General features: G+C 38.4%; 1 protein-coding gene across 4 annotated transcripts in view; it reads left to right on the plus strand.

Moving 5' to 3' along the window:
- smek1 (SMEK homolog 1, suppressor of mek1 (Dictyostelium)) overlaps positions 1–22,735 on the plus strand; it is a 198,652-nt gene that overhangs the window by 42,040 nt on the left and 133,877 nt on the right. For 2 of the 4 annotated variants that reach the window (XM_069915878.1, XM_069915879.1), the window contains exon 2: positions 10,762–10,797. The exons of the other annotated variants lie outside the window; for them this stretch is intronic. In XM_069915878.1, coding sequence (XP_069771979.1) covers positions 10,762–10,797 — 36 coding nt within the window. The remainder of the gene's footprint in view (positions 1–10,761; positions 10,798–22,735) is intronic. 4 annotated transcript variants of the gene reach the window in all.

Raw genomic sequence — 22,735 nt, forward strand, 5'->3', positions numbered from 1 at the left:
TGTCATTCCCTCAGAAAATTTACCTTAAAATGAATTTATTATTTCTTTCAGGTCAAGGAACATAGGAAGTAGGAACAGGAGTAGGCCAAAAATGGCCCATCGAGCCTGCTCCGTCATTCAATACGATCATGGCTGATCTAATTTATGACCTAACTCCACCTACCTGCCTTCTCCCCATATCCCCTAATTCCTCTATCATGTAAAAATTTATCTCATTGAATTTTAAATAGGTTTAATGAGGCAGCCTCAACCATTTCCCTGGTTAGAGAATTCCAAACATTCACTACTCTCTGGGAAAAACTATTTTTCCTCATCTCTGTCCTAAATCTACTCCCCCGAATCTTGAGACTGTGTCCTCTCGTTTTAGTTTCCCCGGCCAGCTCAAAAAACCTTCCTACATCTATCCTATCCATACCCTTCCTAATCTGTTGTCCAACGATTCTTAAATATGATAGCCTCCTTAAATGTTGTCACTATCTGATTGATTGGAAGAGTTGACAACTGAAGCATGACAGCAAATGACATTTTTTTTAATCGACGTATAGATTCTTATATCTTCATGGGTAGCTTTTTTCATATTCACCTTCACTGATTTTTTTTGGCCATTGGACTAATAGTGTTTGCGGCACTCAAATGTAATTTAAATAGATCCACTGGCAAATAGAGAACACTGGAGATTTGGGAGCACATGCACTGCAGATGCTGTAATCTAAACCCACAACTTGGTGGAGAAACTCACTGGATCTAGTAGCATCAGTGGAAGAAAAAGAATGGTCTGTTTCAAGCTAAAACTCTCCTTGAGTCATGAGTTGCTCCAGCAGATGTGTTTGGCTGGAGAATTGGGAGAGTGATTTTGTAGTACATGGGTTGGTATAGATTCAGTAAATTGAAAAGCCTGTACACCGTACTCCTCAGCCTGGACCCATCACCTAGCCAGTGAAAGAAAGTGTGTAAAATGCCATCACCAGCATGCCACCCTGAATTGCCACATTCGTAGAACTGTGAGCTCTCTGTTCTATAACATTCTGTAACTAGGGGCAGCATATTAGGGCAATGCTATTACAGTGCTAGCTCTCTGTGAGGAGTTTGTACGTGACTGCGTGGGTTTCCTCCAGATGCTTCAGTTTCCTTCTATTTTTCAAAAACATACAAGGGTTGAAGGTGTAATTAGACAGCAAGGGATCATGGGCTGAGAGGGCCTGTCAAAATTTAAAACTTCTCCTAGGCCTTGCCATTTACCCTGGTTGCTTGGACCTACTTAAGTGCAACACCTTGTCAGAGTTAATTTCCCCTTCTGCACCTTATTGCACCTTCCCAAGTAATGTAGATTTTGTAAAATTGCCCACCACATTGCCAATTTTGATGTCATTTGCAAATGTATTAATTGGGTTAACTACATTGTTTGCCATTAAATTTGTTAATGTAGTTAACAATAGTAGACAACCTTCATCACAGACCTCCACTGAAAAAGCAACTCTCCACTCGTACCTTCTGATTTCTGCCACACAGCTGGTTTTGAAATCAGTTGGGCAGTTCATCTTTGGACTCATGTGATTTAACTTTAACTTTCTGAACTAACTTGCCCTGTAGCACCTTGTCAAAGGCCTTGCTAAGGATCATAAAACCCATGGTGGAGGGACAGGAGTGATGAGGAAATGGAAAGGCTGCAGAAAGACTTGGATAGATCAGGAGAATGGACAAAAAAGTGGGAAATGAAATACAATGTTGGAAACTGTATGGTTATGCACTTTGGTAGAAGGAATAAAGGGGCAGACTATTATTTTGGATAGGAAGAAAATTCAAAATTTGGAGGTGCAAAGGGACAAGGGAGTCCTCCTGCAGGATACCTAAAGATTAACCTCCAGATTGAGTCAGTGGTGAAGAAGATGAATGTGCAATGTTGGTATTCAAAATCTAGAGAAATAGGATACAAGAGAAGGGAAGTGATGTTGAGGCTTTATAAGCCACAGTAAGATGTCAGCTGGAGTGTAGGGTACAGTTTTGAGCTCCTCATTTAAGGAAGCATGTGATGGCATGGGAGAGGGTTCAGATTGACAAGAATGATTCCTGGAATGAGGGGGTTAGCATCTGAAGAACATTTGATGGCTCTTGTACAGTACTCCTTGGAGCTCAGAAGAATAAGGGGGCCTTCATAGAAGTATTTGGAATGTTGAAAGGCCTGGACAAGATATGGCAAAGTTGCTTCCCATGGAAGGGGAAATTAGGACAAGAGGGCCCAATTTCAGTATTGAAGGGCACCCGTTTAAAACAGAGATGCAGAGGGATTTCTTTAGTCAGAGAGTGGTGAACCCTTGGAATTTGCTACCTCGGGCGGCCAGACCATTGGGTGTATTTGAAGCAGAGATTAATGGGTATCCGAATAATCACGGTATCAAAGGTTATGGGGAGAAGGCAGAGGAATATGGCTGAGTGGGAGAATGGCAGAGGACTCGATGGGCTGAATGGCCTCTTCTGGTTCTATATCGTATGGATCATGGTCCTGCCCTCTTCAATCCTCTTGATCACCTCTTCAAATTTCTCTTAGCAGATCTGTGAGCCTATCGTAAAACAAGGGCAAAATTGAATGGTTTTGAAACTCTTTGATTCTGACATTCGATTCTAGTTTATTATTCTTTATCATTTAAATTTATATTTTGACACTATAGAAGCATTTAACTTTTCTTGTGTGCTCACCCAGCTTAGCTGTGCATTTTCTTGCATTAGTAATCTTGCATGCCTGTCAACTAAATAGAACACACCTGTAACATGATAGTTTATGCATTGTAGAGAAAATGTTACAAAGGGCATTATGTAATTTCTACTGGGTGGAGTGTGTAACACCAACATGGCAATTGTAGGGTTGCTAGTGAAGAAGGCATTTTTGCAACTTCCAAGATTCTTAGGCCAACTGTCACAAGAGATAAGATGGTATAAACTGCCACCACAGAAGGAATGAAGAAGACTGGGGTAAGAATTATGTTGGGGTTTTAAAGGGTTTAAAAAGGGGCTATTCCTTTGTATAGTTGGGACTTCATTTTGGGCTTGGAATTGTATGACATTTGCTAAGAGTCAATGCTAACAGGCTGACATGAGAGAGAGAGAGAGAGAGAGAGAGCATGAGAAAGAAGGCTTCTAAACCAAGGCATCCCATAACATTAAGTATTTTCCTTCCGTACTTGAGTAGATTATTTACATAATCTCTGAATCACAATAAAATAACCTTTTTTCGTGTTAGTCTTTAACATGTACATAGTGTCTCCTTTATGAATACCTTTTGCTGCTTGATCAGAAAAAGAACAAGCAACGAATTTTAAAATATTTTTTTGTTACATGCAATTGATTAAGTAGAAAACCCCAAGTGCTGCATTAATCAATAGTGTACAATTTCATGCGGTGAGTATGGTACTTTATAGAAGGTCATGAAGTCTTCCGGGTTCAGGCCTGAAATGTTGACTGGCCACTTCTATCCATGGATTCTGCCTGACCTGCTTAGTTCCTCCAGTTCATTGTTCATCCATAGAATGTTTCTGGTACATTTTTTTTCTTCTTTTTAGGATTTGAACTCCCCAGTGTGAAATTATTCTTCAAAATATAGTGCATTTCACATGGAAATGAGTGATTCTAAAAGAGTAATGAAATCAAATTGCACAAGAGTTTTATGCAGTATAATTCCAATTATCCAAAATGGATATTTATCCAAATTGGATAAATATTTTTTTTGGAAAACTGGTCATTTTTTCAAAACAGTCCAGTAGCAACAGCAAATCACTTGTATCAATGGTTAAACGGCAAGGGAAGGTTTTTTAAAGCATTAAAATAATGTTTAATTCTCACCCAAAAAATGCTGGCCACTGCTGATCACTGACTCTGAATGCTCCCGTAGGCCAACCGCACTCGCAAACTGGGGTGATAGGCCGAGTGGAGGGTTCGGCGCTGGTGTCTGGTGGAAGAAGGGGAGGGGAGGGAATGCCACTGAGGCAAAGGTCCCGCTCCTGCCCATGAGGTCGTACTCCTTGATGATGCCGGGTCAAGAGATTCTTCCAACGTCTTGTGGCTGGGAGGCAGCGATGCACAATTTGAGAGGGGGAGTTGGAGAAAAGAAAGGTTTAAAAAAAAATAAAAAGAGAGAGGAGAAGGAGTTGCCTGAAACGAGGACAATCGTCGTTCTAATTTCATGTCGAGTGAACTTTTTTTTCAACCTACGAGGTCACTTCAGCTCTCAAAAAAAATTTTGGACAAACGAGGATGACTGATTTGTTTCAAATATCCTCGTTTATTTTTAAATTTTAAAAAAAATTGGATAAATGGAGATTTTGGATAATCCAAGTTGTACTGTATTTGAATTTCATTGCTTGAATGTACGTCCAAGACCCAATTCAAGATAAAAGTATCCATTTTTAACCATACCAGTGAAGTCATTTGTAGCTTCTAATAAATTTACTGTTCTGAGCTCCATTAAGAATTGAAAAAGCCGAGGAGGAGTCACGTGATGGAGTAGTGGCCGGACGGGGAACTCCAGCCCTCTCCAGAAAAGTCGGGAAAAACAAGAGAAAATACAAAGGCACAGAAATACAAGTTAAAGAAAAGTGAGTATAAAGGTGGAAAGAAGATGGAGACAAAAGGAGAAAAATCAAAATCAACGGAAAGAAGAGAGGAAGAGAAGACAACGGAGGAAAAAGGTGAAGGCCTTACCTGTCCGAAGAGGCCCGCTGTGGAGAGAAGACCCCACTACCTCAGGTCGGTAGAAAGAGAACTACAACAATGGCTCACAGAGCCGAGTAAAAGTGCGCAACCGCGCATGCGCGACTCCTCGCGCATGCGCGATGCGCATGAAAAAAAACACACCGACGGGAGGGGGGACCAGCTGGGGAGTCGATCTCCACAGCCGGCAACGACAGCTGCAGAACACCTGCAGCAAGAAGAGACCACAGAAGACAATGGAAACAAGAAAGAAGAGGAGGAAAGGGCAGCAAAGAAACAACAGATGGTCAACCTAGAGGAAGAAGAAGAGGAAGAGGAAGAGTACAGGGAAATAGAAGAAGAAAAGAAAGGCAAGGTAAAGGAGGTACTTGCTCTTGTTAGAGGATACATGGAGTCATTTAAAGAATGGCAAACACAGGAATTCAATGATTTAAGAAGAAGAATAAACAACACAGAAAAGAAAATAAATAAAATGGATATGACCTTAACAGAAATGGGGAAAAAAATGGACAAGATGGAAGAACGGGCAATAGCAGCAGAAATGGAGGTAGAAGACTTAAAAAAGAAATTGGAGGAATCTAATAAAAAAACTAAAGAGACACAAGAATTACTAGCCCAAAAAATAGATATAATGGAAAATTATAACAGAAGAAATAACATAAAGATAGTGGGCCTTAAGGAAGATGTAGAAGGCAAGAATATGAGGGAGTTTATAAAAGAATGGATCCCTAAGGCCCTAGGATGTCCAGAACTACAGCAAGAAATGGAAATAGAAAGGGCACATAGAGCATTGGCCCCTAAACCACAACCACAACAAAAACCAAGATCTATTGTAGTAAAATTCCTAAGATATACTACAAGAGAAAAGGTACTGGAGAAGACAATGGAAAAAGTAAGAGAGGGCAACAAACCACTGGAGTATAAAGGGCAAAAAATCTTCATTTATCCAGATATAAGCTTTGAACTCCTAAAGAAGAGAAAAGAGTTCAATGCAGCAAAAGCGATTTTATGGAAGAAAGGATATAAATTTACACTGAAGCATCCTGCGGTATTGAAAATATTTATTCCAGGACAACAAAACAGACTATTCTCGGATCCAGAAGAAGCACGAAAATTTGCAGAACAATTACAAAAATAGACTGAGGGATGAAGACGGGTAATGAGAGCAAAAATTATCACGATTGATATGTATGTGGGTAAAGACAAAAATAGACTGAGGGATGAAGACGGGTAAGGAGGGTAAAAATGACCACGATTGATATGTATGCGGGTAAAGAGGTATAAGAGTGAATAGAGACAATGGGCATATGTGAAAGTATCTGTAATTAGAGGAAAACATAGAGAGTATAGACAAGAATTAATAAGGGAAGGTAATGGAATAGAGAGAATAAGGAGGGAACTAAAAGAGTGACCTTTGTGACATATAAAAAGCGAAATCTTTTCTGGGGGGGGCTGGGTGGGGGAAAAGAGCGGTCACTGCAAAATCAGTTGACGCTTGCGAGTGGATTCGCAAATCCAAATGGAGAGGGGAGATGTGGTTGTCCGACAAGGGATAAAGGGCAACTCAGGAGGGGAAGGGGAGATTGGGGATAAAGAAGATAGAAATAGGAGAATAAGGAAAATGTTGGATGTTGTAGGAATGTTGTCTGGTAAAGAGTTGAAAATAAGAAAACAGAAATGGAAAAGGAGGAAAGGTAATGATGGAAAAACGGAAAGAGAAGATAAACAAAATATAAAATGGCTACGCTGAACTATATGACTCTAAATATTAATGGAATACATAACCAAATTAAAAGGAAGAAACTACTAAATTTACTGAAAAAGGAAAAAATAGATATAGCATTTGTCCAAGAAACACACTTAACTGAATTGGAGCACAAGAAATTAAAGAGAGATTGGGTAGGACATGTAACAGCAGCATCGTATAATTCAAAAGCAAGAGGAGTGGCTATATTAATTAGCAAAAATGTGCCATTTAAAATAGAAGAGGAAATAATAGATCCAGCAGGGAGATATGTTATGATAAAATGTCAGATATATTCAGAGCTTTGGAATCTACTTAATATATATTCACCTAACGAAGAAGATCAAAAGTTTATGCAAGATATCTTTTTGAAGGTAGCTAATACGCAAGGGAACATACTAATAGGAGGGGATTTCAATCTGAATTTGGATCCAAATATGGATAAAACGGGGAAAAAAATTAACAGGAAGAACAAAGTAACCAAATTTATAATTAAATCAATGCAAGAAATGAAACTTGTGGACATATGGAGGAAACAAAACCCAAAAGAAAAGGAATACTCATACTACTCGACTAGACATAAAACATACTCAAGGATAGACCTATTCCTGATATCAGCCCACATACAAGGGAGAGTTAGGAAAACGGAATATAAAGCTAGACTATTATCGGACCACTCACCCCTGTTATTGGCAATAGAGCTAGAAGACATCCCTCCAAGAATGTATAGATGGAGATTAAACCCCATGCTACTTAAAAGACAGGATTTTAGAGAATTTATTGAAAAACAATTAAAAATGTACTTTGAAGTAAATACGGAATCAGTGGAAGATAAGTTTATACTATGGGACGCAATGAAAGCATTCATTAGAGGGCAAATAATAAGTTATGCAACCAAGATGAAGAAGGACTATAATCAGGAAACAGAGCAGTTGGAAAGGGAAATAATAAACATAGAAAAAAAATTAGCAATAAAGGAAGATACAACCAAAAGAAGAGAATTGGCGGATAAAAAAATAAAATATGAAACATTACAAACATATAAGGTGGAGAAGAATATAATGAAGACAAAACAGAAATATTATGAACTAGGGGAAAAAACACACAAAATCCTAGCATGGCAGCTTAAGACAGAGCAAACTAAGAAAATGGTATTGGCAACAAGGAAAAAAGACAAACAAATTACATATAATCCAAAAGAAATTAAGGAAAACTTCAGAGAATTCTATGAACAATTATACCGAACCGAAAACGAAGGGAAAGAAGGGAAAATAGAGGAATTTTTGACTAAAATTGAACTACCAAAACTACAAATAGAGGAACAAAATAAATTAACAGAACCATTTGGAACAGTAGAAATACAAGAGATAATAAAAAATTTACCAAATAATAAGACACCAGGAGAGGATGGACTCCCAATAGAATTCTACAAAACATTTAAAGACCTAATAATACCGCCCCTCCTGGATGTAATCAACCAGATTGATGAGACACAAAACTTACCAGATTCATGTAAAACAGCAATAATTACAGTGATACTAAAACAAGGGAAAGATCCACTCTCACCAGCGTCATATAGACCAATATCTCTGCTAAACACAGATTATAAGATAATAGCTAAACTACTAGCGAACAGATTAGCAGAACAGGTACCGAAAATGGTAAATTTAGACCAAACTGGATTTATCAAAAAAAGACGCACAACAGACAATATTTGTAAATTTATTAACTTAATTCATGCAGTAGAAGGAAATAAAGCACCGGCAGTAGCAGTTGCTTTAGACGCAGAGAAGGCCTTCGACAGAGTAGAATGGAATTACTTGTTCAAAGTATTGCAAAAATTCAGTTTACCGGAGAAGTATATTAATTGGATTAAAGCATTATATAAGGGTCCGTTAGCGAAAGTGACAGTAAATGGACATGTATCAAAGCAATTTAACTTAAGCAGGTCAACGCGGCAGGGATGCCCACTATCACCATTATTGTTTGCGCTAGCTATAGAACCACTAGCAGAATCGATAAGAAGAGATAATAATATAAAAGGAATAAAAATAAAAGACAGGGAATATAAAATCAGTCTGTTTGCGGATGATGTGATAGTGTACTTAACAGAACCAGAACTATCAATAAAAGAACTATATAAGAAATTGAAGGAATATGGAGAAGTGTCGGGATACAAGATAAACGTAAATAAAAGTGAAGCAATGCCTATGAATAACGCGGATTTCTCAAAATTTAAGGAGGAATCCCCATTCAGATGGCAAACGCAGGCAATAAGGTACCTAGGTGTGCAAATAAACAAAAATCTAGGCCAATTATATAAACTCAATTACAATCCACTAATGAAAAAATTACAGGACGATTTAGAGCATTGGAAAGAGCTACCACTAACACTGATAGGAAGGATAAACTGTATTAAAATGAACATTTTTCCAAGGATACTATACTTATTTCAGGCATTGCCAATACAACTGACAGAAAAATTCTTCAAAGAGTTAAAGAAAATAATAAGGAGATTTTTATGGAGAGGGGGGAAACCGAGGATAGCACTAGACAAATTAACAGAATGGTATAAACAAGGAGGCTTACAATTGCCAAACTTCAAAAATTATTATAGAGCCGCACAATTAAGGTACCTATCAGATTTTTATCAAACAAGGGAAAAACCAGACTGGACGAGACTAGAATTAGATAAAATAGGGGAAAAGATACCTGAACACATATTATATAAATGGGACGAAAAATTGGTACAACATAGAACTTCTCCAGTATTACACCATCTCCTCAATATATGGAAGAAGATTCATGTAGAAAGAAATAAAATAAATTACCAAATACCAAAACTAATATTGACGCAAAATAAGCTACTCCCTTTTACAATAGACAACCTTGCCTTTAGAAAATGGGAAAAAAAAGGGATTAAAAGAATAGAAAATTGTTTTTCAGGAAGTAGATTCTTATCCTTTGAACAAATGAGAGATAAGTACAATATAACGGGAGATACAGCGCTGGCATATTACCAACTGAGATCCTACTTGAAAGATAAATTAGGAAGCAACTTGAGTTTACCAGAGGGAAGTAACCTTGAATATGTGATTACAGATACAATGTTAATCAAAAGATTTATAAAAACTTTGTATATTAAACTGCAAGAAAAGGAAAATGAGGAAACAAATGGTAAAACTAAACAAAAATGGGAACAAGATTTAAATATAAAGATAAAAAAGGAAACATGGGAGAAGTTATGCTCTGGAACGATGAGAAATACAATAAATACGAGGCTGCGTATGATACAATATAATTGGTTACACAGACTATACATTACACCGCAAAAGTTAAATAAATGGGACCCAACAGTATCTGATAGATGTTTTCGATGTAAAAAAGAAAGGGGAACAACAATTCATGCAATCTGGACATGTGAGAGAGTAGAAAAATTTTGGGATGATCTCAATCAGATATTAAATAAAATAACAGAAAACAATATACCAAAGAATCCAGAGATCTTTCTCCTAAGTAACATAAAAAATAAAGAATTTGGAATTGACTTGGAGGATGCACAAAAAAGATTTGTTAAGATAGCCCTAGCCGTAGCAAAAAAATGTATTATGTCAACCTGGAAATTGGAAGATAATTTGAAAATACAACAATGGTATATAGAAATGAATAAATGTATTCCATTAGAAAAAATAACATATAGTTTAAGAAATAATATTGAAATATTCGAACAAGTATGGGAGCCTTACATTAAATACAATAGCGAAAACCTACCGGGAACAAACATTACCTAAGTTGATGGAAGGAGAAGAAAAGAAAAGAATGGACTCAGTAGAATTTCTGGTGTATTTTTGTTGAATGACAACATTGTCTAACTGAATTAATGCAACCTAGATTGTATAACTAAAATGGATGAGAGGGGGGGGGATGGGGGGGTGGCTTGGGAGGAGGGAGGGGGGAGGGAGAAAAAGTCACTGTAAATGTGTGGAAAAGAAAAAGTGTATATCATGGCTATTGTGATTTATGGTGTGAAAAATAAAAAATTAAAAAAAAAAAAAAAAAAAAAAAAAAAAAAAAAAAAAAAAAAAAAAAAGAATTGAAAAAGCCAATATCATTACACTTGTAAATGTAAAACATTTCTGACTTGGTACCAATACTAACAGTCATCACTAATTTAGCTGTCATTTGACACCTAGAAGTTCTGGATGCATTGTGCTTAACACTGCTTATTAAATATCCCACCAGCATAATCATGATTTATTCTTTTCCAAATGCTTACCTGCCCCTTGAGATTGCAAGTCTTCCCTGTATTTCCACAGATGTGTTACCTTGGTTAAAGCTGCAATCAAATTACAGTAAGTGATGCAGACTCTTGGATGAGTTTGCCAGCATGTACGCTTGAACAATTGGGGTTTTCTTTGTCTTTATTTATGAATAAATTAATTAAATGTAACTGTTGTAAAGACATTTAGCAGTTTGTGTCGAGGGAAATATAGGGAAAATGACTTGCTTTTTTAAAATTTTTTGACAGTTTTTTAAGATCAAGGATGATTTGCTTCCACTCTGGTTTTATAGGTTCCAAGATGTGGAACTATAGGCTGATACATAGATAAGACTAGCGAGGTAGGCAGGTGTGTAGCTTTTGAGGTGTTGTTCTCCTGCCGCTTATGCGGAATTTCTCTAGTTCTCATATATAACACTCACGTCTACTTTGATTAAATGCTTTGAGAGGTTGGTCATGGCCATAGTTAACATGTACCCAAGTAAAGATCTGGACCCTCTGCAATTTGCTTACTGTCACAACTGCTCTGCAGCAGATGCAATATCACCTGCTCTCCACTCAGCCAAGCCTACATACATCTTCATCAACTTCAACTCGGCTCTCAACACTATCATTCCCTCAGTGCTGGTCAACAAGCTTCAAAACTTGGACCTCTGCACCCCTCTCTGCTAGTGGACTCTTGACTTTTACGTTGTAACACCACAGTCAATACAAATTGGAAACCATGTCTCCTGCTCACTAACAATCAACACAGCACACCTCAAGGATGCCTCCTGAGCCCACTGCTCTACTTGCTCTACACTCCTGGCTCTGTGGCTAGACACAATTCAGATGACATTTACAAATTTCCTGATGACACCACGGATGTCACAGGCAGAAATAAAGAAGTGTACAGTGTTAGCAAAGCCATGGAGCTGATTATGGACCGGGGAGAAATCAGAAGAACACGAACCAGTCCTCATCAAGGGGTCTGCAGTGTAGAAGGTCAAGAACTTCAAATTCTTGGGAGTCAACATCTCTGAGGATCTATCTTGGGGCCTTCATGTCCATGCAGCACGAAGATGGCTCACCAGCGGCTATACTTCATGAGGAGTTTGAAGTAATTTGGTATGTCACCAGAGATTCTCAAATATTTCTACAGGTGTACCGTGAAGAACATTCTGATCAGTTGCATCTCTGTCTGGTATGGAGCTCCCAATGCACAGGACAGGAAAAAAAAACTACAGAGAGTTGTTAACTCAGCCATTGACATCATGGGCACCAGTCTTTTTTAAAATCTTTTATTTTTGATTTTCAAAGACTCATACAAATCCAAACAAACAACACAATCTCTTTCATCAATAACATGCAATATTTTTTCCCCGACCCCTCACCCCTCCCTCCCATCCCCTAATACACAAAGAATAGATTTTATAAATCAAACAAATACAAAGAACCAAATATCGGTAAAGTCACAAACCCTTCAGGCAATTTAACAAAAACCCAAAGAAACCTAAAATAAAAGGATCATCTGTGGCACAACCCACTTCATTGATCTCAATCGTTTCATTACTGGCATGGATTGTTGCATTTCCTTTATTTAGAAGATGTAGAATTATATCTGTGTACCAATGTGTTGCAGATAGGGTTGCCACACCCAAACAAATGTGTCATATTTCCTTCTTAAATTATACGTGATTTTCTCCAGGGGAATGCAACTCTGCATTTCCGTATTCCATCGTATAATATTTAGTTGGGAGTCAGACTTCCATATGACTGCTATACACATCCTGACTACCAACAAGGCGACCTTCACAAACTGAATTTGGAATCTGGACAGTTTAAAACTCATGTCCATAATGTTTCCCAGAATGTCAGGTCCTCCCAGAAGGATCTCACCTTTTTCACAGCCAGGTTGAGTAGATAAAGGTTCCAATCTCCACACCACACCTAAAGCACATTTCTGAAATTACTGATTTAGATTTATGTAATTTTTGTGGTGTGGGGTATAGATGATGCAGAAATTATATTGCACCAACCAGTACCTGACATTAATATCTGCTGTCATGCTGTCCAGACACAAGTCTGACCAGCTCTACTCGTGGATTGATGTGCTCAAGTCCATCTCTCACCTTTCTCTCGACTTGTGTAAGCCTGCCTTCGGGCCTTCACTTTGGAATAGGAGATACATCATAGATGTTAACTTGCACGTCTTCCTTTTTGAATTAGAATCTCCAAGTTCCTACACACAGGCAGGACCATAGACAGTCCCAAATTATCCCTTAAGAAAGATCTTGGCTGATGTACAAATAATTACAATTTTGGTCTTATCCTACGTAATTAAAATAACATTGGGTTTTGTGGGAATTTAATTCCTATAACCTGTTCTTAAAACAAAAAGCCAAATTTAACCAAAAAGATCTCACTTTAGAACAGGACCAAGTAGAATGTAAAAAGTACCAATCTACTGGTCACATCTAAATCACTGGTCTGATAAGTCTGATTTCAATCTATTTAACTTCTGAGGAGTGAGATATAATTGATGTAAAAAAAATTATATTAAACTGATCTGTATCTAGCCATTAGATTTGTTTTCAAGCTATCTCAACATAAGTCTGACCAATTTTGTTCATCAATGTTAATATTTCAATCTGTCTCCCTTCACTGTCTGGATCTATGTATCGCTGGTTTGGAAGTTCCATTTGCAATAAAATGTTAGTGTCGCATTTATATATAAACTATCCTGCTATCTTTTCTCCAACCGTGTGTAGTGCAATTTATGCCCAGAAGGGATACCACCTCCCTCAAAAATTGAGGCGATAAACTTCGACTGGGCCACCCAATTGTATTTTTTTAAATCTGGCAATTTCACACCTCCTAATTTATTATGCCAAGTCAACTTTTCCATGGAGATTCTAGCCACTTTACCATTCCACAAGAACTTTTTGACACATCCGTTGAGCATCTTAAAGAAGCCCAAGGGCAACAGAATGGGAAAGGACTGAAATAGATATTGTAGTCTTGGCATCACCTTTATTTTAATGCAATTAATTCTGACCCCCCAAGTTATGAGCAAGGTTCTCCATCTACCGAGGTCCTCCTCAATCTTGTGGAGCAAAGGGAGATAAATTAGTTTATATAAATTGTGTAAATCGTTACCTATTTTTTATCCCCAAATATTTAATGCCCTCATGCGGCCATTTAAATTGACTCCCTTGTTGGTATTGTCTGTAATTTCCCCTTCGTTAAGGGTGTGATTTCACTCATCCAGATTTATTTTATACCCAGAGATCTTGCCATAATCCTCCAATGTGGTCCTCAGCCTTGGCCAACAACCACCCCCCCCCCCCCCCCCCCCCCAACCTGGGACAGTCAAAATATTTCAATACATGAATAAATTGATTTTGTGCTTCCCCTGGCCCCCTTTAAATCCCTTTATGTTTGGATCCCGTCTGATGTCTTCTGGCAGCGGTTCACTAGCTAGTATAAACATGCTGTAGAGAAGTGTGAGTTGCTTCATTTCGGGAAAAATAATCAAAATAGGACATATGTAGTAAAGGGGAGGACATTGGGGAATGCACAAGAACAAAGAGATCTTGGATTTATCTTGCAGCGTTCCTTGAAGGTGGACAGAGTGGTTAAGAAGGCATTTGGTACGTCAGCCTTTATAAATCATAGCATAGAGTCTCGGAGCTGGGAAGTGATGCTGCGACTGTTTAAGGTATTGGTGATGCCAGGTTTGGAGTATTGTGTTCAGTTCTGGTCTCCAAATTATAGGAAGGATATAGATAAGGTGGAGAGGGTGGAGAGAAGATTTACAAGGATGTGGCCTGGCTTAAAATACCTAGAGTACGGAGAAAGATTGAAGAGGTTAGGACTTTATTCATTGGAACTTAGACGGTTGAGAGGGGATTTGATAGAGGTGTTGAGATCTTGATCATAAAATATATTTTTCCTCAATGAACCAAAGCTACAGTATTTTTGTTTTGATGTAGGCAAACCCAAGGGCATTTTTATTATTTCTTTGTCCCGTCATGAGGCACTGTTCGAGCTAATCTGCACCACTTCGGCTACACTTGATTTAAATTGAATATAAACATTTTTATATTCATTTTGGATTGAAATGAATATAAATTACAGAGAAATTTGAGTTAAATTTAACTGTTCCATTTTTTTTTTATAAATGGCTTGTGATTTCATCATTACGAGTGCTCAAGTTTGTTGTGTGACTCATGGCTGAAAAATTTCTTAAAATAATTTACCATAATTGAGTTCTAATTGCTGAGGTTAAAATTAGTGTTACCTGACATTTTGCTTTCAAGTTTTGTCATTTTTATTAAAAGGACATTTTTTAAAAATTCAAAAATAAACTATTGATTTTACAAAAAAGAAAACCTTTCAGGTTTCAAATTTATTATCAGAGAATAGAACCCTGAGATTATTTTCCCTACAGGTGATGCAGGATTATCACATATTGATAGTGCAAAATACACTGGACACAATGTTCACATGTAAACAAATAAAGAAATGTAAACAAACTGCAATACAGAGAAAAAAATCAACAAAGTTCAAAAATAAGTGTCTTTAACTGAGTCCTTGATTTAGTTTGTTGTTGAGACGTCTGATGGTGGAGGGTGAAGCGTGTTCCTGAACTTGGTGGGTCAAGGCTTGTAGCATGTGTACCAATAAACCTGGAAATATTGGTCTGGACTTGAAATAATGGTTTTAACTTTCAGGTGCCTGGTGTGGGTAGTTCACTCCGGAGTACAGTACAACTTTGATTATCTGAAATAAGATTCTCTGAAATGTTTTAATTTCGGAAAAATGAGGATATCCGAAACAAATCAGAAATCTTCATTTATATAAAAACTTTTCAGAGCCGAACTGATTGGGGATGTCGGGCTGCTGGGGGCAGCGAGGACCTTGGTGGGGAGGTGTCAGAGATTGGTGGTGACCAGCTTTTTTGGGGGGTGAGAATTAAACATTATTTTAATGCTTAAAAAGCCTTCCCTTGTTTATTGTTGTTTAAACGTTTAGAAATGATTTGCTGTTGATACTGGGCTCTTTTTTTTTTAATGACTAATTCCCCGAAAAAATGTTTATCTGACATTCCCAACCATTTCAGATAATTGGAGTTGTACTGTATATAGGAGAGCACTGATCACTGCTTTTTGGTGTACCAAGGGTTTTGAGCTGTATTCAAATCTTTTTTCCAGAGAGCCAGTAATTGTACCTGAACACTGAAGGCAGACTCAGAAATGCTTCCACCAGGTGGACCAAAAAAATTATTCACATTAGGGTTATTGGCAATCATTAGTTGCTTGCCCATGGAAATAGTAAAAGACTGAGCAAAATATAATCCACATGAAAAGGACATGAAAATGCTGATGGAGTAGATGAGAGAATGTGGTAGATGAAATTCACTGCATAATTGTAGTACTTTTCTTTAGAATGAGGAGAAACAAAACACAAGATGGGCAATATAAAAAATTATGCTGGAAGATTACATTTGTGTAAATACCAGTTAAAATCAGATTAACTGGTTTTGTCACAAATGTATTCTTCAGACTTTGATTGTGTGCCTGTGTATTTTTGTATAAATAACAACATAAATTACACAAGCCAAAACCTATGGAAAATGCAGCTGGAATATTGTGTCCAGTTGTGTGTACCGCATTTTTGAAAGGCTTTAAAAAGCAACAGAATGGTTAGAATCTTTCCAGGTATATGTTATGTTGGGGATGTACACTTTGAACTGAAGAAGATTTAAGGGTGTTTTTTTTTAAATTGTCTCTTCAAGCTGAAGAACAGAAATCAGAAAATGTAAATTTAAAAGCAATGGCCCAAAAAAACAGATGTGGCATCATTGAGAGACATTTTTACTGAATACAGGTAGTCCTCAACTTCTGACGTACACGTGTTATGTTCTCCCACAAATTATTTTAAAATCTTTATTAAAACGATCGTACAAGTACATATTTTGTATTAAAAGTACTGTATATAGTGGTCCCAGCTCCCGGCGGCAGCCTGATGCCAAGTTCAATAGCTATTATTTACTAGAAGTTCATATGTTGAGTATCTTTATTAAATGCTAACATTCTTCATTAAAGGTTAATTTGTTGAAAACATTTTTTTTTAAATTGCTTTAAGACCTCGATAAACCATGCGCGGTGGGGTGAATCTGACTTGGGTCCAATCCAAGTTACGACCGATCCTTTGGCCCTAATTATGATCAGAAGTCGGGGACTACCTGTAAATGATGGGGATTTGGGTGAAAGTTTTGATGTGGTGGATCTAGATTCAATCTTAGCTATTTAAAAGAAGAAAAGGATTGGAAAGTTTGGAGGGAGTGGAATTCTTGCATATGGAAAGTTTAGCAGGGTGATGCAAATAGGGTGAGCGCGTGCTACTACAGTACAACTCTGATCATCTGAAATGGTCAGGACTGGGCTTATTTCAGATACACAGTTTTTTTTGAAGAAGTAATTTTTTTTAAAACGACCCAGTAACGCAGCAAATCACTTGTAACAGTGTTTAAACAACAAGAACCAACAAGGTATGACTTTTAAAGCATTAAAATATTGTTTAATTCTCACCAAGAAAAAATGCTGGCCACCACCAATCACCAGCACTTCCCCACTGAGGGCCAACGGGAACTTGAGGGACCGCTCCTGCCCGGGACCTTAAGGTCTGTTACTGCTGCTGGGAGCCTAACGTCGCTGGTCAGTTCGGCTCTGAAAACTTTCGGATCAATATCCATGCATTCTTTTCGCTTTTGCGTGGAGGTGATCTGAGTTGTCAATGCGAGGGAAGTGTGCCAAGGGCCCGACTGAGACACTTGCCTGGAGGTGAGTCGGATTGTCATTGCAAGGAAGGTCCATCGCGGGTCTGATCAGGACACTTGTGTGGAGGTGAATTGGGTTGTCAGCATGAGGAAGGTGCACTGACCAGGATATTTGCATGGAGGTGAGTTGGGGTGTCAGTGTGAGGAAGGTGCTCATATAAAAGTAAAATTTTCTGAAGCAACACTCAATCCATTGGTGGAGAAGAGAGCAAACATTTAGCCAGCGAGTGCCCCAGTTGTGTCCCACCCTTAGCAGAAAGTTTCAATAAAGTTGAAATGAAATGGCAGCACTCAGGATGAAGAGCTGGCCAATACTCTTCCAAAGTGTCTCCCTATCCCTAGCTTCTAAGAGTCTTTAGTAATATTAGTAAGTCTTTGTCTGTAAACTTGGGGGAAGGAAGTAATTATGACAGCGGCACAGTTAGCATAGTAGCTAGACCAATGCTGTTACAGTGCGGCGAATTTAAATTTTGTAAGTTACAGGATTACCTGATTAAAGTGAACTTTACATAATTAAAGACTACAATACTGATTTTTTCAAATGATGGCACTGTCTTTTGTATTTTAGTGGAGGTGTTAGGCATTGGAAGAGTAAGTCTCAGTCAACCAGAAAATTCGCATATCCAACATCTGCGATTCCCAGAGGATTCTACTGTATTATGTTGCCATGATGTTTGCTGATTTGAAACAAGCTATATAAGGCATTGAGGGTTAGGAGATGCATCCTGAACAGATATTTCTCTATTTTGACTCTCGACAGGCAAAAGGGACATGTAGCCTACATTTGAACTTGATATTGTGTGTTACACTTGCTGAATAAACGATGGTTTTGCATTCACTTATTTAACTTTCAAACTGAAAAGATGTGCAATAATTGTGACCCCTTGGAAATTGCCTGTGGAAATTGTTGGGCCTTCGAATTGTAGGTGCCGAATTGTCATTTTTTTTTAAAAATCTCACTTCATTCTGTCAGTTTCACTTTGCTTTTACTGAACCAAGCAGGTCTTCCAATAACTTGGAATGCTTTCCTGTTCTTTGCTTATTCCTTGAAGAAGGGCTCAGGGCTGAAACATTTGTAATATATCATTACCTACTATGAATGCTGCAAGACCGGCTGAATTCTTCCAGCCTTTCTGTATGCTTTTACTTCCTTCATGGCATCTGAAAAACTTTTGTGTTTCACTTCCAACAACTTGTGTTTATTTAGCACATTGTAATAAAAAGCATAGGTGAAAAGCTTATTTAGAGATTAAGTATGTCAACAAGCTTTTGAATCAACTTGATTGAGACAGGTGGTGTGGAGAACAAAATTTGAGATGAAAGCAGAAGGCCTTTGAAGGAAATTCTGCTCATCAATTACTGAACAATCTCTCAGTTTGAAGTTAGTGCATGTCTTGGTGAGGTAAAGGTGTAGGCTGTCATTATACATTAATGCACTTTCACTCTATTTTGGAGCTTAAAGAGGGGTATTGCAGGGTCTAATGATAATACTGTGTATATGGGAAGAGATAATATTACCATCGATTGGAAAAGGTAAGAATAGAACAATTGTGGATAGATGTTAGAGGATAATGACAGTTACCTTTCAGACACTTCAAACGGGTAGCACTGCTGTGGATTTGGACCTGGAAAGAGATGTCTTTCCATACTCCTCTGTGGGGTCCAACTGGCCAGCCTTCCTGCCTGATGGTTTATGTATGTTTAAATGCCTGTAGAGCAAGGCCAATAGTGACTTTTCTACTGAAGTCCACTGACCAAGGTGCTGGCACCGACCTTGATTAAGCCCAGACCTCAAGGGTTGTGGGTTTCAGAGAAACAGCGGATCAATGCAAGGCACCAAAGTGGGAGAACACCCCACCTCTGAGAAGGAGGAGCTTGGGAAAAGACCATACAGGATAGGAATCCGTAGCAGCAGACCAGTGCGGGGCTCAACAGTCGAAGATCTCACCCAGATTGCGGGCAGCTGGCAACTGGCCTCTGGGGACCAGGTATTGGGAATGGGATTTGTAAATTGCCTCTGGTGAACAGGGCTCCTGTAGGGCCTTGAGTGCTTTAGGAATTTGAAACTAGGGGATGGGGGTGGAGGGGGGGGTGGTGACTTCAATGCCTTGAGCTTGGATTCATCGCTGGAGCAGACAGGAGGCCGTGTGGTTAAGTTTACAGCAGCTGGATCCACACAATGTCTCTGAACGGTCTCTCTTTGCTTCTTTGTTTTGACAATGGCTCTGAAAGTACAGTTTTTTTGCACAACTGAGAGGTAGAAATTCTGCCTGGCACCAGGAAAAAGAATCTCGGGGTTGCAAGTGAAGTCATGAAGTCACTTTTGAACTTTTCTCTGCCTTTATGGAGCAAACAAAATAAAAAAAACTTTCTTGTGCGTTGTTGGGTACATAACAGTAAACAGAATCTTGATTTTTAAATCATGGCAAGCACAGAGATATAGGTTATCTTCATAGCCAATGTCACAGGATAGATTAAAGCTGTCATTACTGAGTTATTTAACTAACGTGGCTTGGTACGACAACAACGCCATTTACAAATTTACTGATGGTACCACAGTGGTGGTAAAAAGAGAGGATGAATTGGCATACTTAGCTGAATGGTGACCAAACCACCTCTCATTCACAGTCACTAAATCCAAGGAGCTGATTGGAGATGTTAGGGAAAACCAGAGGTGTATGATCCAATGATCATTGGGGGATCAGAGGTGGAGAGGGTGAGGAGACTTAAATTCCTGGTTGTCACTATTTCAGAGGAGAAGCACAGAAATGCTGGAGGAACTCAGCAGGTCCTTGAAGGGCTCAGGTCTGAAACATCAGTTATAGATCTTTACCTCCTATGGACTCTGCAAGATCTGCTGAGTTCTCCCAGCATTTCTGTGCTTCTACTACATTCACAGTGTCTGCAGGCTTTTGTGTGTCACTATTTTGGAGGACCTTTCCTGGACCCAACACACAAATGGCATCATGAATAAAAGCGCATCCGTGCCTCTACTTTCTCAAGAGTTTGCGGAGTTTTGGTATGACGTTGGAAACCTTTGCAGACTTCCACAGATGTTGTGGAAAGTGTGCTGTTTGGCTGCATAATGGCCTGATTGGGGGTGCCAATATCTGTGAAAAGTATTGAACAGAGCCCAGAACATCACGGGCAAAACTCTGCCCACCATCAAGAAAATATACTTGAAATACTGACATCAGAGAGCAGCATATTACGGGTTATATTTTATATTATATATTAATATGTCTTTAAAAGAGATAGATTGTGGGGGTTGAGTGTAGGTCACCACACACAGATACTTAAACTTCATATCTCATTTAAAATGCAAGAGCTTTGCTGAAAGAGTGATATGTCCACAGTGACTTTACAGAAACTTTGAAGAGTTCCTATGGAGACTTCACAACTAGGTGTTAATTGGACTGATGCTGTGGACTATTACCTTTAAAGCAACAGATGTCTAGGCAGAAACTGATTCCAGTGCCAGCAATCTGTCTGGTTGCAGTTTGCTGTTCTAAGAAGGGTCATGTGGTTTTGCAAGCACAGAGAGAGAGAGAGAGAGAGAGAGAGAGGAAAGAACCAACAAGATTTCTCTTGGAGAGAGAGAACTGAGTTCTGCAGTGGCTTTTGGAAGCTGTAACATGACAAGCTGGCAAGCTTGTTGAAAACCTCATTTTGAAGACGGGTTGTGAGTTCTGAGTTCAGCCTGTTCAAAACCCTTGTAGTCCTTGGCTGTAATCAATAGATGGCTGCCCAGGTAGAAGATAATGTCAATGCATGCATGAGTGCATCATCAGTAACACATTGGCAGGGGGCTTGAGTGTTGAGTGTGAGCACGTTGCTGTGATAATCAGCAGGTGTCCATAAAATGAATATAGATCAGTTTTAGTGACTTCCAACAGGGATATCGGTAACTTCCGATGGGTGCATGATGCGTCCCGCACCTGTCTCACCTTTAAATTAGCTGGTCTCTGTTCGACCGACCAATTTAGAGCCTAGTATGTAATGGGCTTCAAGGCCCGCCAACAGGTAGGAAGCATGGGCCCTGAGCAGCCCCATTTTGTAAACCCTTAGTGTCCTGGTTAAAGGTGGCCCAGTGGAAACAGTACAAGCGGCTTCCTATCCCCGGGACACTGCACGGCCAACTAACGGAGATGCCAGTGGAAAAAGGGCTAGAGACTCATTTAAGGAGTCTTTGCACACTATTTATTACTGAATATTTATTTTCTTTTGTACATCATATGCAATTATTGTTTGTATTTCTTTCCATTTTTCCCATTTGTATGTTTTATTTGAGTATCGTTCTACCAATAAGTGGTAATGCAGCCTGGCCCCGCAGAAACAAGTCTCAGAGTTGTATGTACTCTGACAATGAGTTTAACTTTTCTTGGACTTGGTTTAATAAATTACTGAATGCTTATCTTTGCTGGCAACAGTGTGACTTTTTTTATTCTTTGAAACATGATTTTTTATATTGGGTTTTTTTAAAGCTCAAAGATTATATTTTATTTTGAAGTTATAGTAAAAATACTCAGAAGATACTCAATTAAGAAAGTTGACATGTCAGATCAGGGCCCTTCATCAGACCTGAAACTTTAAATCTCCATTCACAGAAGCTGGCTGTCATGCCATATATTTGTTTTTATTTCTGATTTACAGCATGCCATATTGTCCTTGCTTTTCAGCTTACCAACTTTGTTTCCCAATTTTTAGAATGGGTAAATGGAATTAAATTTTGTCATTGTTCATTAATTTACCTGTTTCTTTTTATTGCTTCCTGTGTACCCAGGCATCCTTTTCAGATATGTATTTGACTTCTCTCTCATTTATTTCTTTGAATTGGCAAATACTGAAGCCAGAGTTTTCACATCAAAAGGCTCATTTGACTCGTCTTTTTAATGCTGATTCTCTAAACTTCATTTGAACTTCCTCCTGTTTAACATTTTCAAGGCTCTTTCCCTTATTCACAGGCCATTCTGAATCCTTCACAATCTTCGCTGTTTAAAATAAGCCTAATACATCTTTTAATCCATGGTGGAGGTAGTATATTGGAATTATCAGTGTTGGCTCACATAATTTTAGAATTGAACATCAATCATATGTAAACTGTTTCACTTAATAGTTACCTGTCATCATTTTCAGCTGTTATTTTGATGCACAGAGCAAAATGTAAAAGGCACCAAGGATGAAAAAA

The sequence above is a fragment of the Narcine bancroftii genome, chromosome 2 (assembly GCF_036971445.1).
Source record: "Narcine bancroftii isolate sNarBan1 chromosome 2, sNarBan1.hap1, whole genome shotgun sequence".
Lineage (NCBI taxonomy): Eukaryota > Metazoa > Chordata > Chondrichthyes > Torpediniformes > Narcinidae > Narcine > Narcine bancroftii.